General features: G+C 41.0%; 1 protein-coding gene across 3 annotated transcripts in view; it reads right to left on the bottom strand.

Moving 5' to 3' along the window:
* CHST8 (carbohydrate sulfotransferase 8) overlaps positions 1-16,653 on the bottom strand; it is a 176,155-nt gene that overhangs the window by 122,375 nt on the left and 37,127 nt on the right. For 2 of the 3 annotated variants that reach the window (XM_088062294.1, XM_088062295.1), the window contains exon 2: positions 12,229-12,453. In XM_088062294.1, the coding sequence (XP_087918420.1) occupies positions 12,229-12,337 (109 nt within the window). In that variant the 5' untranslated portion in view covers positions 12,338-12,453. Of the gene's footprint in view, positions 1-12,228; positions 12,454-16,653 lie in introns of those variants that run through there. The other variant, XM_088062296.1, reaches the window with a different exon arrangement.

Genomic DNA, 16,653 nt, shown 5'->3' with positions numbered 1-16,653 from the left:
TCAAACCAAATGCATAGCTTTAGATGCATTTCTGGTACTATTCCCTTTAAACTGGAGCTTCAACATCCATGAAGTCTGTGAGCTCCTAAAATTATTGTGTGAACAAACAGACCTCTTTCTATTGAGGTTTGCTAGGTCTCAGCTTACTTTTTTCCCCTTTGTTTGGACAATTTAGTTAACTTAAAAACAATCCATGGACTCAAAAATGTAGTGTAGAATGGTTCCCACATATTTTGCACACCCTGACCTGGCCACCCCTCTTTGGAGGCTCCAAGCCATGGGGGTCTGGCTGCAGCTCCTCCTTGTGATGGGGAACAGTGAAATTATCAGTGAAACAACCTGTGGATTGTCCCATTCTGTGTCTAAAAACCCTGCTTGGCCACCTGGGTTCCCATTTCCCAGGTGCCCCACAGGTAAGACACAGCTGTGGAGAGGATGGACATACAATCCAAAAGCAGCTGTGCTTTCAAGGAAGCTCAGTTTTGTGAAACTCCTGACAAAGAACAGTTAAGCTCTCTAAATAAAAGAAATAGAGACAGATTCATGCAACTAGGCTGTAAAAACAGTCACTACATGTAACAGGTCTCATAAATGCTTTGTTTAGGGAGCAAAGTCACAGCCAGAAAGCAGAATTGCCTTTTCCCAAGGTGAGCCTCTAACACCACACACCTTCTTCATGGAGAAGGAGATGGCAAATACTTTCCTTCTATCAAGGCCAGAATTCTGTGCTTGCTTCTGACTCTGCTAAATGTCTACAAGAAGATGGTAATTGCAGCTGCTCTTGTGGCAAATAGGGTTTCTCTTGGAATATGAATAATTAGGCTTTCATTTGAATGTTTTAACAGCATCAGTGGTTGGTTGCTAAAAGGACAGAAACACAGAAACATTTAATTAATGAATACTAAAATATTCAGAATTTTTGAAATGCTGTCTCAGCAGTTCTTTGTGGAACATCTTTCATTTTAATCACATGACTATCTGCTAGTGGTGGCATGGAAGCTGTGATGAAAGCAGCTGAATGCTGTAAAAATGCATTAAAAAAATCCCCACACCCTTCTGAACTCAGTAGGAGCCAGCATTTGACTTGCACACCCTAATTTGAGGAATCTGAAATCTAATTAAGATTAAATTGCAACAAAAATATACAAAGATGAAGGGACAGAAGGATGCCTTGGCTGTTTCAGGTACGGACAGGATGCAAACAGCACGTGTGGATGAGGGAGATGGGGGCAGTCCTGAGTCCTTAAAGTCTGAGTTCCTTTTCCTACACAAAAATATAACTAACTTAAAAATACAGCAAGGCTGGTGCTGCAGAAGTCCCAAAGGCCCCAGTGAAGGGGGCAGGAGGTGCTGAGCTGGCAGCTGTGAGTGCTGACAGTGCTGCTGCTGCTCTGCTCAGAACCAGTGAGGGCAAAAAGAAAAGCCTCCACCCTTGGAAGGGACTCTGGTGATGGCACATCCAGGACTGGTGTGAAGGGTAATTCAAGTATATCTCAGCCTTTGAAGCTGAAGGGGGAAAAAAGGAAAATTCCCTTGTCTGTACTGTAGATTTCTAATTTCTAATCTGTGATTTCACAGAGGAAAGAAATTGTGGGACTAAATTTCTTTTAGGAAGAGTGTCCTTGGCTTATTAATTCACTTTATGTGCTGTCCAACTTGGGGGGAAGGGCTGCATTTGTGTGTGGGTGTTATTATTGTAGGAAATGTCTTACTTAATTATTATCTACTGAAACATCACCTAGGAGATACTCTTCCTCTGACATGCAGCTTGATACTTCATGCAGAAAGAGGTAACTCTTCCATAGTTCATTAAATTATGTTGTGGTGAACTTATCTCCACTGGGTCGCAATTAAGAAGTGAAGCCACTGCCTTTGGAGGGAAAGGCAGAGAATAATCAGAATATACTGAATATATAATTTGATCTCTGGAAATAAGCAAGAGGAAAAATATGGTGTGCAAACGTGTAGACATTAAGAATGTATTATGTTCCAAAGATCTGTATATGGAAGAATAATATAATTATATCATTACTGTTTCTTAGAAATATTAATGCTGTAAAAATTTCAGGTGTTCTTTCTAAGCTTGTTAACTACTGTAAGGCAACTGCAGTAAATGTACATTTTCTTTCCTACTTCCCTTGTCTCCATTGTAGCATCCTGGGAGCTTCAGTCATGCTGGTTCTGGACCCATTGCCTATTAACATGCATTATAAAATTGCAGTAAATTTTATGTTATAGTCTCACTGAATTAAAAAGTTTCATTTAAATAATATTTTTTTTTTATTTTTCATTTAAAAAAAAGTTAAAGTATCTATCAGAACCAGTCTCTCTGTATGTTTTCCCAAAAACACCCCACAAAGCTCCTTTCATTAGATAATTTCACAAGTGAAGAACAGCAAAGGAAGTTGTCTCAGCTGATGTTTCTCAGACCTCCTTGCCCACCATTCTTCTGCTGCACAGATCTTTTTTTTCCCTGTTTCACTTACATGGGGGAGATACACTCCTTTTGTTCTTAACACTGTTGTTATAATGGTTTGGTAAGGTCTGTCCATTTGGTTTTTCTCCTATAAAATATAAATCATGCCAAGAAGCTTTCTGCAGGTACTGGTGGCAAACACCACTGGACCACGCAGGGATGTGGCTGGTTCAACCTGAACACACCTACACCACCAGTGCAGAGGTGTTAAAGAACATTGGTACATCCTTCAGCAACTGCATTCCCTTCACTAGCAGGAGAATGAGCAGCTCATAAATGCAGAATAATGGGAATTTTAATTATGTAGTGATTTAAGGATGCCTCCTGTTTAGAAGGAAATAGCATCTCCTGAGCTGAATGAAGGCAAGAAGGTTTCAATTTGACAGCTCAGAGAGAAGCAGATGATTCATTTCCACTGTTAGTATTGGCTGGTCACAGTACCCACATGAACTCGGTGGCTGAGGTGCTGATGTTTGTTTTGAGCACCTGAATGATATCCCAGTTCTGTTCACACAGACTTTAGGATGAGTTTTAAACAATTACAGTGAACTACATTAAAGTCTAAGTGAGTACAGAATTGCTTTGCTATGGTATAAAATTCCTGGTCCCTACCTGCAGGGGGGTATATTTACTTTTGTGACCATTTGAATACACACCTTCTCATTTGTTCACAGTGGAACAGTGAGCAGAGTTTGTTTTCCTGTATGAGATAAGCATCATCATGTTTTCCTGAGCAGCTGCACACACAATTAGGAGGGCCCAATTAAAGTTGTATTCCATTCACACAGAGTGGCAGTGATTGCTGTCTGTAATTTCTGCCATGGTTTGATTTGGGGTTATTAAATTGTTCAGGGTTTCATTAACAAATGAAGTCAAACCAAACAACAATAAAAAAACGCAGCAAGCTGGGAACTGGTGTGTAGGACCTTGGTCCTTTTGCACTCACTTGAGAAAAGGAGCCCCCCACCCCTCTCAAGTAGCCACTGGGCAAGTGAGCAGTTTCCCCTGTTTTGGCTTGTGCTTTCTCCTCCTGGCCACAATAAAGATCTGTGTTCAGCCACTCTGACTGCAGTGGTCAAAGACTCCTGTAAAACCAACCTGAAGTAATTCTAAAGCCAATACACCTTTGTTTGTCCCAAGCATTATCTGCACTTTCATTCCAGGAAGCTCAGCACTGCCAAAAGGGAGGAGGAAGGTAAATGAATTAGAATTCAAAAGGCACAGGGCAGTGGAGCACCAGGTGCCTTCTGAAGGATGAGCAGTTTCATTCACACCCTGCCTTTTTTCCCTGCCGAGGCTGTTCTGTACCAATTGCTCCATACAGGGATTTGATGTCCCTCCTTCCCCCAGCCCGTGTAACTGTGTAACATCCATCCTCAGTGCCACAGCAGCTTCTGCTTTCAGCATTTAGGGATGCCCAAATCTGCAAACACAGATTTCTTGGCAAATGAGCAAAACATCAGACATGCAATCCCTGTCAAGAGTCGTGTGAGAAACGTGTGGCTTCCAACCAAGCACAGGAACAGAAGACCCCAAAGAGTCCATTTCTGTAAATATGGATAGTGATTCTAAAGAAAAGAGGGGAAGAGCATCTCTGAATTTCCCTGATGTGCAGAAGGGACAGTACAGGAGGGGCTTGGCAGGAAGAACATTTTGACACTTAATCACCACACAGATCTTCTGAAGTGGCTGAGACCAAAAAGTGACAAAGATATGACTTAATTTCACAAGCTGCAGAATATTCTGACCCTTGGGCAGCAGACCCTCGAGGCATTGAGCAGAGTTAGCAGCTGAGCCACTCAGATGGGGAAGTGTTTATTGCACTATTGTTGTGACAGTGTCTTAGAGGAGAGGGCCTATGCAGAACAAAATTAAAATCTGTTAACCACCCTGTGCCTATCAAGTGGTGACAGATCTCAAACCAGCCATTTCTCTTCAAAAAGAGATAGGTTGTTTGCTTGGAGAAAATTATAAAGATGTCCCCAAGAAGCTGATCTTGTGTAGGGCCCACACAAGATCACTTACTTTGGATTTTTGCTCTTGTGAGTGGTGCTAAAACAGTGAACTGGCAGCTTTGATGCTGATATACAAAGAAAGCCAAAATAGGGAAGAAAGGCACCTTTAATTTCAAGCTCCACTAGAATCATGAAAGGAAAATTAATGTTTACTAAATGAAAAAGGATGATATAGCTGGAGAGAGGAAGTTTTGCTTAAGCTTTTAAGGGAATATTAATAACTTTCAGAAATGGAAAGATATATTATAAAACATGTTTAAAATGGCATAAACTGCAGAAAATCCAGGAAGTATTTTAAACTGACTTAAGCTCCTTAATATGTTATTATGTTTTAAAAATCATGCAAATTGAATGATTGCTGACATATGGAAGGAGGCTTTCTAGAGCAGACACATTTTCTATGGAAAATTAAATACAGTCTTATATTTAGAATAAACGTTTTGAGGTGAAATTAAAGTCTGCTGATCAACTTTTGAACATTTTTGTAATGCTTCTGCAAATTTCCAGGGGAATCTTAGGTGCATGCAGGCTCATTCCCTGGGAATACACTTTCAGGAAGCTGCCATTCTGAGAGCCCTCTGACATGGTGCAGCTGAGTTTTGCCCGTGATATGTTGCCAAGCACCAGAAATGAATGCAGCTCAGAGATGGCAGGTTGCTTTTTATTTTGCCAGACACAACAACAAAGTGTCAACCTCTGACAGTTTTTAAAACTAAGCTTTAAAGGAAATATCAAACCTTTTTTTTTGCTTTTTTTAACCAGTCAGAGAAGAAATGCTCACAGAAAGAGGATAGGGAAATCTGTGGAAGTGAAAGCTGCCCTATGGGAGTGAATCAGCACTGCATCACTCTGGTTTCATGCTGATAAATCCATTTAGGATTAGGTGACATGATCTTTATGCCATCAAATAAATGGGCAGTGGATCTGGTTCAGCCATCTGATGTGTGTGTAACTGCACTGTGAACCCAGTGCACTGGGTTTGGTGATCATATCATCCTTCAAATGGTTTGGTCTTTTGTCATGGTATCTAAAAGTCCTTAGGTACCTTGAATCCTCTGCAGAGAATTCCCTTTATAAGAGGAAATGGAAACAGTGAATGGGTGAATTGCCTGATCTAACACAATAGTGCACAATCTATGAGCAGTAGGGCAAGACAGGAACAAATCACAGCAGCTTTGAATCCCAGCTCCACAGCCTGAACACCTCAGAGCTGTCACTCCTGTGAAAAACTTGCTGATGGTTGACAGGAAATTCTGGTCAAATAAATGCTGGTCTGCCATGCTATAGCATAAGAGCTGTAATTGCTTTACTAGACTTTAGGCTCAAGAATGTTAAAAGAAATGAAAAAAAGAAAAAAAAAAAGAAAGAAAAGGAAAAAAAAAAGAAAAAAGGGGGAAAAAAAGCAGTGCCTTCTCAATATCATATAATAAATAAATGCTGCATTTTTTATAAGACTGACAAGAATGTCATAGTTATGAAAGCAGGGAGAAGGTTGTAGAATACAATCTCCGTATAGTACACTGATGATAAAACAGCTTATTCATAATTGCTTTCTACACTAGACTACATTTCTTTTGAACAGATTTGCACTGGCAGTGGGGTGTAGGGTTTCCTTTGAAACCATCTGGCCAGTGTTTGATCCCTTCGAGCAGCAGGCTGATGAAGTCATTGCTAGCACTTCTTTCCAATGTGAAAAACAACCAGGTTCACATTCACAGTCTAAACCACAACCATTTCAAGCAGCAGAAAAGGGAATATCATAAGACCCTACTAAATGCCTTGCCTTGGCAGGCAAGGAAATAGATATTTCTCTTTTCATCCCAATAACTGCAGACCATTGTGAACCAGCCTGCAGGGAAGTTCTTTGGGGAACTTCAGTTTAAGAAGACTCAGAGTATGCGACTGCAGAAGGTTCAGCCACTCTTGAGTTGGCAGAATTACCCTCTCACAGATAACAGATGTTTCTTCTGCCTCAAAAGAGCACCAGCAAGCCACCTCACCTCTGACACAGTCACCAGATTCTCTGCTCATCATTTCTGCTGATACTGGCAGTAGAGAAGCAGATTAAATGGCTTTTAGCTTATAAAGAGCAGTAAGTTGTAAATGGCAGGAAAATGACTTCCAAAATTGTACAATGCTAGTTCATTTTCAACTGTATTTATAGAAAGTTTCCACTCTGGCAAACAGTGCACTGGGACAGCATTATGGAACTGTACAATGAGCATGGAAATGTGCACAAGAGTGTAGTTTGTGAGTAACAAGGTGTGTGTGCTCTGAATAAGGAACTTTCAGTGGAGCTGTAGTACTGGTATTTCCTCAAGGCTGCTGCAATATTTGCTGCATCTCCCTTGTGCTGTCAGGGACAGCAGAATGCCTGTGCCAGCCCTTCCTCCTGCCTCTCCTTCCTCCCTCTCCTCCCCATCCCACCCTCAGGAAAGCAGAAAATAAAGAGGATGACACAATAATGTTAGAAACTGGTCAATGAGGCAAGATGGCAATCACTGCAAAATCTCAGTCAGATGAGTTTCAGGCTTGGTTATATTCATATTTGTCTTTCAAATTCTGATACAGAGTGCAAAGCCATTCAGTGTTGTCACCCTTTAGGAGCTTTTACAATATGGATCCTTTGAGATGTATTTTCCACCTTTTTTCAGCTCCCAGAGGAGCATGTGGCCATATATATTCATCTTAAAAGTTCTAACTGAAAACTCCTGCAGGTTTGTGAATTCAGTAACCATATGGCAAAAACAAATAATTTTTTCTCCCCACAGGCTTATGTAGAAGATTACCAATACCTTCTCTAGTTTTTATGTGGAAAAATCTCGTATTAGAAAAGTCAGTGCCATTTTAAAATACCCTGTCTCTTCTGACTACAGCCTGTAGAGCACACAGAGCACACAGGGATTGTATACAGCCATTTATTGTGTCCCTGGTGCCAGGTGGAAGCAGCGATGGAGCTCAGGACCTCACCTGAGCACCAGTCCTGCCTCCAGCCCCTGGTGTGTGGCTCAGAAGCTTCTGTGGTGTTTGAAATCCACCTGGGGTCTGTCAGGATATGCTGTGCCCTTTGCCTGTTCTCAGGGCTCTCCCGAGCTGCTGTGGCCGTGGCCAAGGCTGGAAGGGCTCCTTAGCCCTGCTGACTCCCACTGCACCCCCTGACACAGAGGGGACACAGGCTGGACAGGACCCCTCTCTTTTGTGGTTCTGTTGCCTTCTTCCCAACCTGGAAATGAAGCTTGAGATCATTTTAGTAAGGAGGTAATATAAAACAGGATCTTTATTTGAAGGCCTTCAGGAGCAGTTATGGAAAGATGTCCACAAAATCCCACCCCCACAGGGATGAGTACATATTCATAGGTTTTAGGGAATTAGCATAATTGATAAACAGCACCAATTAGGAGGACAAGTGGTCCTCCTAATTTCAATTTCCCCCCAGGTCAAGCCCCTTCTCTGGAGTCCCTCCCCCAGCACTGGCTGCACTTTGTCCATGAGATGTATCTCAGAGATTGTTCCCAGCCTTGGTTCCCAGGAAGAGCCAAGACAGCACTGGGGCCTTGCAGCCCCGGGGCTTGGAGCTCTGCAATTTGTTTTGTCTTTCTGCTTAGGGAAAGGCCATGGAAAAGTACTGGGAAAACTAACTACTGACACAATAGGCTACAGAGCTGCAAATAATATGGCTAAGGAATACAGAGAACATAGAAAGAAGGGCAAAACCCAAACTGGCATCAGTTCTAGGACCAAGGCTAAATATTTTGTTACTATAAAGTGTTTTTTTCATGTTCAGTATCTTGTCACAGACAGGAGAATTATGCATTAGCATTAGGGTGGGGATACATGTATTAATTTTTTCTTGTGCACCATGTGCAAACGTGTTTGGCTTAGAACAAATCCTTTAGTGTGTCTGTTTAAGAATAATGGTATGATTATTGCAGAAGGCAAGATTTTATATCATGAGATCATAGAGCTGGAAAATGGTTTAGGGTGGAAGGAAACCTTGAAGATAATCCAGTTCCAACTCCACTGCCCTGGGCCAGGGACACCTTTCACTGGTTCAGGTTTGTTCAAAGCCTCATCCATTCTGGCCTTGAATACTTCCAGGGACAGAGCATCCACAGATTCTCTGAGCAACCTGTGCCAGTGCCTCACAGGGAAGAATTTCTTCCTTGCATCTGATCCAAGCCCACCTTCTTTCAGTTTGAAGCCATTCCTTCTTGCCCTCTTGTCCCAGGCCCTTGTCCCCAGTCCCTCTCCAGCTCTCTTGGAGCTGCTTTTGGCTCTGGAAGGGGCTCTGAGCTCTCCCTGGAGCCTTCTCCTCTCCAGGTGAGCACCCCCAGCTCTCCCAGCCTGGCTCCAGAGGGGCTCCAGCCCTTGGAGCCTCTCTGTGGCCTCCCCTGGACTTTCCCCAGCAGCTCCAGCTCCTTCCTGTGCAGGTGGGGTCTCAGCTGGGTGGGGCAGAGGGGCAGAATCACCTTCCTTGACAGCCAGCACTGATGTCCAGCCCAGCACAGGGCTGGCTCTCTGGGTAGCTGGTGCACACGTGCAGGGCATGCTGAGCTTCTCAGCCACCAAATCCCCAAGGCCTTCCACCCCTGTATTTGTGCTCTGACAGGGGGTATATATAATTATGCAGGGAGAATTATTACAATAAAATTGTGTTCCTCTATGGGGTATAACTGTTACTCATACCACTTCTCTGTTTTTATCCCTAGTAAGAGCACCCTTCATACATGCCAAGAAAACAACTGCCCTAAGTGAAGTTATTGTCTCTTTAATGACCACAGGAATATCTAATGTATTTAATATATTGCTTTGGGAAATCTATTTCCCCAATAGATTTATAATCTGCCCACCCCAAATGGCTGTCTGTCTTAAATATATCTGCTCAGAGTGATGTGTGTTATATAAATAAAACTACACAGAGAGCATGTTTGTCAATCAGCAAAAAGGGCCCTACAGCCGCTATCCGGGGCACGTGTCCTTCGTAAGAGCTGGTTTCCAACAGATAAATGTAATCAAGGTTTATATGCTCACAGAAGCCAACAGGATGGAATTTTTTCACTTGAAAGATCAGAAGAAAATTGTAACTAATGTTGTGGAAAATTACTTTGATATTGCTTTCTCAGTACAGCATCACAATTAGGTAGCAATGTGAAGCACAGGGAAAGAATAAATGAATAGTAACAAATCAACACAAACAGCTACTGTCAGGAGTACTTTGCTCAGTGAAAGTAATGTAAGCATTACTTAAAGTTTTATGACTGTGGATTTTATACTGGTTTAAGTAGTATATCAAGGTCTCACTGTCATGCTTGCTAGGACTAAAACAATCAAGAACAATTTCCAAAACAGACAGATAAAACTGAAGTACCACAGTATTTTTATTAAACTTGTTTCGTAAGTTGTTCTACCCTTAATTAAAGATGACTGAACACGCTAACAATGAAAAATGTCCTTTTGGACAATGCAAAGGCTCCTCCTATGTTGCTTTTCAGTGGAAAATGAGTGTTACCAACTTCTCTCCAGCCCTGCTGATGAGATTCCAGCGTCTGGCAGATGTGTTTTACTACACAGGAAATACAAAAGCAAAGGCCAGTACAGTATTCTCCATGCAGAATCTGTTTTCCTAAGTAGCTTAATGATACATGCATTTGTTCAATTCTCTGGAGACAGCAATCAGGTAAGCAAATTATAGCAATATCCCATCTCCATTAGAACTGGGCCCCTTTATGGAGAAACACTCTGAGCAGAGAGAGGGCAGTATCCTTCTCAGCACACCAAAAATGTCACCTGTGATTAACAGATTTTCACAGGAGACTGTCTAGGAAGGAAATATGCCAACATGTTTTTATAAATGAAATGAATGGATATTTTTTCCTGTGTTCTTTAAGTCACCTAACATGTTTTAAGGGATAACTGGTATCATTTTCAAAAGCAGTGGATATGAGGAGTTTCTCAGCCCACTGGGAGTTGAAAGCACTTAACACACATGAAAATCAGCCAAACAGAAATAAAAGTAATTGTACTGAGCATCTTTTACTCAAGGGTACAGACTGGTTCCTATTAACATAAATAGTAATTGAATGTGAGAATTGAGGAATTGATCACACACCTTTGGCAGTAACAGCATCGTTGGCATGTTTGTGTTTTAGGTACTTACAGAGAGTTTCCCTGCCAGGGGTAGGAGCTCTGTTCAAACTTACTTTTATTTAAATATGCTTGGGTGTCCCCTTCTCCAGTTCCACTGCTCTCCAAAATCACTTCCCACTGTACTACAATCAGCATTCAAGAGGTTTATGGCAGAGAACAGGGTGAGATGGGGGACAACAATGAAAAAAATTGAAAAGAAATGGAACTTGTTTTGAGACCACACTAGGAAACCTTCTCTTTCAGGAGCAAAGAATGAACTTTTCAATGTAAAGTTACACATTCTTAGATGCATTAGAGTACTGCCTACATTCACTGTGCATACATCTTTCCCCTGTGCCTAAACTACAGGCCAATTTCAGTCAAATATGGCCAGTACCTCTGTTTATAATCTATAAACTCTTTTGCATCTAAGCATACAAAAATAAATTGCAAAAGCACTGAAGGAGCTAGTTAATTCCCTGCTTTGCACAACACTGAAGATTCATTACTTCTATAGTTTCAGCTGAGTGGCTGCTTTCAAAATTGGTGTGTGTGCAGTTGGACTAAATAAACAACATATTAAAGTACAGACTGTTTAGTGACACAGAAACAAGCACTTAACAAACCTAGACACAGAAATTAGCAATTAATGCAATTATTTAAGAGTTCTCTGTGTTACAGTTCAGCTCTTTTAAATGTGTTAGCAATGATTTTAAATAGACACAGTTGTGTTCACTGTACAATGAAGATGTCAAATGAATAAAGTTTTTATGGAGCATTTGTTTAGTCAAAGGACAATTTCAGTGCATATAAGAGCAAACAAAGGGACCAAACCCCAGAACACAGTGGCATTATCCTGAACAAGAATAACTGCACTGGCATTTGTCTAGGCTCTAAAGCAGCCTTCATTACAGCCACAGACAAAGAGAAAAGGACTGTAAGTAAATCAAGAGATCTTATGTCCTTTCATATTTCTTTTGTGCCTCCCTTTAAAAGGAAACTACTATTTCAGCCCATAATTTTCTAGTTCTCCCATCTCTGTGGCCTTTGTGGCTCTTCACAGCTTCAAGTTTGCAGTGCAGGAAGATGGCATGCACATGAATAATAATTATGAAAGGTTTAATTGAAGTTAAGCAAATTAAGTGAATCCACCCTAAAGTATTTAAAGTTTCTGATGTGACTCATTCATACATCTTTTATTTTGCATCTCATGACACACTGAATACCACATGCAAAGTGAAGGTAAATTCAGAGGTGAGCATTTCCAGGAACAGAACTTTTGATGAAATCTCTCATTTTCACATTTATAGTGATATAGTTGGTAGCAAAAATTTAAGTCTAAACTTTAGCAGAAACTTAACTCCACCAAGCTGGACCCTGTGCATGTTGGCCCTGTATAAACAATTAATTGGTTCTTGGAACTGTTTTATCAGCAAATGCTTTTTTAAAAAAAAAAAAAAGAAATTGATAATTACTTTCAAGGTAGCCTTCATTAAGAATGACATACCTGTTTTTTGAGGTATCCTCTGTGAAATATGTAAAACATGTTGAGAACATAAGTACAAACTATTGACCACAAAAGGTGATTCAAACTGGAATAGGAATGCTAACCTGGTGTCTGCTGATGAACTATTTCTTCTGGATCCTGCAGGTGAATGAAAACAACGAGCCCAACTGCTCCAAACAGCAAGATGAAGGAGAACATACATGTCAGCCTCATAATTACTGTTCTCAGATCAATCCAGTTCTGAGCCAGGAAAAGAACTGCAGGAGATCTCCAGGGCACTCTTCACTCATAGTCTTCGTCCTCTCATCTGGAAGTCTGGTGTAATATGTCTGCAAGAAGTAAAAAATCAAACCCCTAAAACTTAGCACAGAGGGTATTTATTTTTCCAATGCAGATTAGTAGATTTAAGTTCTCCTTGAGATCAAATAACTGTTTTTCTCTATTTTTTTTGTACAGTTAATTGCAGTCATCCAGTCTGTTTCTGTCCCATCAGTTTGTCTTTAATTTTATGTCCTTTTTTTAACATGTAGAAAAGACAATGCAGTAAATGGTTAAAAATTGCATTTAGGGAAAAAACCAGTCATGCCATGACAGCAATTTCCAGAGAAATCCCTCTCAATAGTTTGCTTAGTATGTGTCACATTTTATTTTTATTTCTCAGTGATTAAACAATATGAAAACCATAAAGGGAGATAATGTGTGGGAACAATCATGGAAGCTGCAGCTTTGTGCCAAACCCAGAACTGGCAGCTGCTGCTTCACCTCTGAGGAAAAAGAGTCAAAGAGGCTCAAACCCACCACCACAGGTCACCCACTGAAGAAGCTCTGCAGGAAAACCGATTTTCCAAGGAAAGTCCTGGAACCAGCATCTGTGCTTGTATGGTACTAAGAAGTGACAGAGGGAAGGAATGAGAGCCAGGGAGGAAAACTATTGCCACCCTGAAAACTCAGTTTTTCAATCTCCTTGACATAGTTTCTAAAGACTTTCCCAAGACAGTAACTGTAAATATAGATATGTGTACATTCTTTCTGATACACATCTTGTGATGGACATCCCTCACGTCCAGTGTGGTTGGGAAGGTGTTATCCTGACCATCCAATCCCTGGCCGTGGTCAGAAACTTAAAAATACTGAGAAAAGAAAAGAAAAGTCTCTTTCTTTCACCACATCATGAGCTGCATCTATGTAACTCATTTCGTGTCCAACGGTGACAACTATTACCAATTAAATTAAATTAATAATTTAATTATTAATTAAAGTGAATGCTCCTGCCACAGAGCTATGCCAAGCCTGCATTTTTCAGTAACACAAGGAAATGTGCATTAGAGCACAGGCAGTGTAATTGGTTCCCAAAATGCAATGGGATTTCTTAGAAGCAAATTATTGAACACCAGGGCTCAGCTGGAGCTGCAACAGGTTGCAGGGGTAGCAATCACTTGGCTTTCCTCATATTTTTTACTGCAAATGTGACCTGCTGTAAAGGAAAGGTTTTGAAGCTGGTCTTCATTTACAAAGGGAATTTTAAATACAGAAGGAATGTATAACACCAGTTTGCAGGAAGGATGGGTTGTGGAGAGGTGATGTCAGGAAAAGTCTTTAAAAATTTGTTCTTAATGTGTCTAGAATATTTGGTGTTAGGGCAACTTGTGAGCTTTTCATGGCTTCCTTAGCCAGTTTTTAATTTTCTGTAGTGTACTGACATTCTAAATTTCTAAAATGCATCAAAGAAGAAGATGAGATGTGAAACATGAAGCCATTCTGTGGCTCAGACTGATAAGGTTATTAACATTATTTAGTGGCAACTATGTTTATTCAATGTGTAAAGCAGCCAGAGCTCCAGGCCAGGAACACTGGGGGATGTTTGTATCTTAAATGAATGCAGAGCATTAAGTTCTCTGTATGCATAAGCAAATTCAGCTTTATTCTCTGTTCAAATTATGGCAGACAGTAATTGTGTATTCTTGTTTTCACCTTAAACCTTTCTCACACTTTTAAAAGTAAAACTAAAAGAAAATACTGCTAAGTTTTTGAGCACTAGCAAAGCCAAGTTGTTACAAGTCCTTATACAGGTCCATCTGTGCCTGTTGTGAATCTAGTATGGATGGACATTTGCATTTACCACATATACTTCCCTTTAAATGCCAAATGCTGACTCTAAACACCAGGGCAGCCAGATTAGCATTCAAAGCAACTGTGTTCCAGTTCCAAGCACTGCTGCTATGAGCAAACAGGGAACACAACCCACCTCCCTCTGGTTCACCACAGTATTTGTCTGGCTGCACAGGCAGGGGTTTGGATAAATGGGCACTTCCAGCCAGATCCAGGGGTGGCCAGGCTGGTACAACACCAAACTCACACCATCACTTTGTAAATCTGTGCACCCACAGCTTGCTGAGGATTGTATTCGCTTTCCTAGCATACAGGATTTCCTTTTTGTCACTTATTTATGCTCTCTGCATGCCCGTGGGGAGGAGGAAGCTACAACAGGCACAAGGCAGGTGCCTTGCCCAAGGCTTTTCAGGGAGGCCAGGATGCTGCAGAGAGCTGGAGCCCAGTCCTGCAGCCCAGGGCACTGGGAATGGCCCCAGCTGCTGGGACACAGGGCTGGTGAGAAACACAGAATCATCACCTGAAAAACATCCACTCCCAAATAACAAGAGGTTTATATTTGCTTGGTGTTGAATTCTAAGTTGTTTTTGTTTGTTTTTAATGAATTATACCCTTGAGCAAATATGGGTTTCTAAAACTATTATTATTATTATTATTATTATTATTATTATTATTATTATTATTATTATTTTAAAATGTGAAACCATTTTCCCTGGATTTGATTTGTTGAAATGTTTTTGTTTGAAGTAGAGGGAGCATCAAGAAAGAAGATCCCTAGCCAGGTTTTAATTAGTGCAAGAAATGCTACAATAGCAGTTTTTAACAGTTAGAGTGTTTACATTATTCCACATCCCATAGAATAACTGTGTCCAGGAATACAAATCCTCTTAGGTAAGACATTAGAGCCTCTTCAGGACACCTGAAGATTCAACAGTAACAAAGCTAGGTGAAAGCACATATTTGAAAGAATAAAAGGCCACATGTAGTTGCATAACTAAAGAAATATTGCTGCCTGTTGCCTGTAGCCATTGTGTGTTTCTGCAAGCAGTGAGCACAGGAGTCTCAGGGAGAAAGAGATCCTCTTTCCTCTCAACAAAATTACAACCTCTCAACAACACACAAACATCAGAGATCTTTAAATTGTGGGTCTAAGCTTTCCCCCTCCTCTTCTCCTGTAATTATTTTTCCAATCAGTTGACTTTAATTAACATGTCCTCTGTGAGCAGAGCTGGTGAATGGCAGTGGCTGCTTTTTGGATGCTGAGCATGTGCTCCCCAAGCCTCCTGGGCTGGGCATTGAGTTCCAGGAGCAGAGGAACTCTGAAAGCAGTTAGCACTGCCTGATAAATGTGAGCAAAGTGTCGTCATTAAGGAAACATTTGAAAATACCCTTTACACTCCAATCACATCATTTTAAAGATGGATGAGGGAAGAAACCTACAAAAAACCTAAGTGCAGCTTGACCTAAGAGTTTCATCAGGCAGTACCTCCCCAGGCATGTGACAGATGCTTTCTGTGGGAGCTCTGGACTGACCCATCCAGTGCCCCAGCATCTGGGGGCAGAATTTGGATGAATCTGTACCCTCCAGCTTGCACTTTGCGGTCACATACTTTAACTGTGCCCCTTATAATGGGCAATAACATATTTTTATAATTCTTAGCATTACTCAGAGCGCAAGCAGATAAGGTTGCGAGCAGCTTCCAATCTGAACTCCATTTTGAGCTGCCCTGAACCTATTAAACAGATGGAAAGAGGTTCATTAGAATGTGCAATAATTACTTGAGACATCTAACTTTTAGTTTATTCTTCCTTATTACATTCCTGTGCTGGATAAAACTCCTAGGTACCAATATCTGTTTTCCTAAGCTTTCCCATTACTGTGGTATGTGACTGCCCTGCACTTGAAAGCAGCACAAGTGTGCACAGATAGCAATTAGCACTCAGCATTTTCCAGCTCAAAGACATTTATCAATCACCACAGTACTCCTATGAATTGTGAGCTGAGGAAGTATTAGCACCAAGTAGGAGAATGGGTGTTGGATCACTAATGCAAGGAAAAAGATGTACAGTTTTAGATTAAAAAAAAAAATCCAGATATGTTTGTGGAAAATACTTGAATATTATAGCAAAATTTCCTGGCAGCAAATATTTTCTTTACAAATACAGAAGCTGAACTAATTTCTCCCTGCTCCCAAGCAGTATGGAAAGACCCTGCAAAGATTTGTTTAAATCTTCTTACAAAAGTGGCTCTGAAAGTGGTGCTATGTAGGTCTGCTTTTCGAAACCTCTGCCTGGAGGCCTAATGACCAAACACTTTTTACTGTGAGCAGTTTGGTGTGATAATACTGGATCAGCCCAAGAAAAACAACACCTCTGATCCCTGGTCTGAGGTGGGTCAGCCAGGCTGCACTCAGGGTGGT

This window comes from Pseudopodoces humilis, chromosome 14 (assembly GCF_049639895.1).
Source record: "Pseudopodoces humilis isolate 2021_Gansu_Grassland_sample_001 chromosome 14, ASM4963989v1, whole genome shotgun sequence".
Taxonomy (NCBI): domain Eukaryota; kingdom Metazoa; phylum Chordata; class Aves; order Passeriformes; family Paridae; genus Pseudopodoces; species Pseudopodoces humilis.
This window is presented reverse-complemented; position numbering and strand designations above follow the sequence as displayed.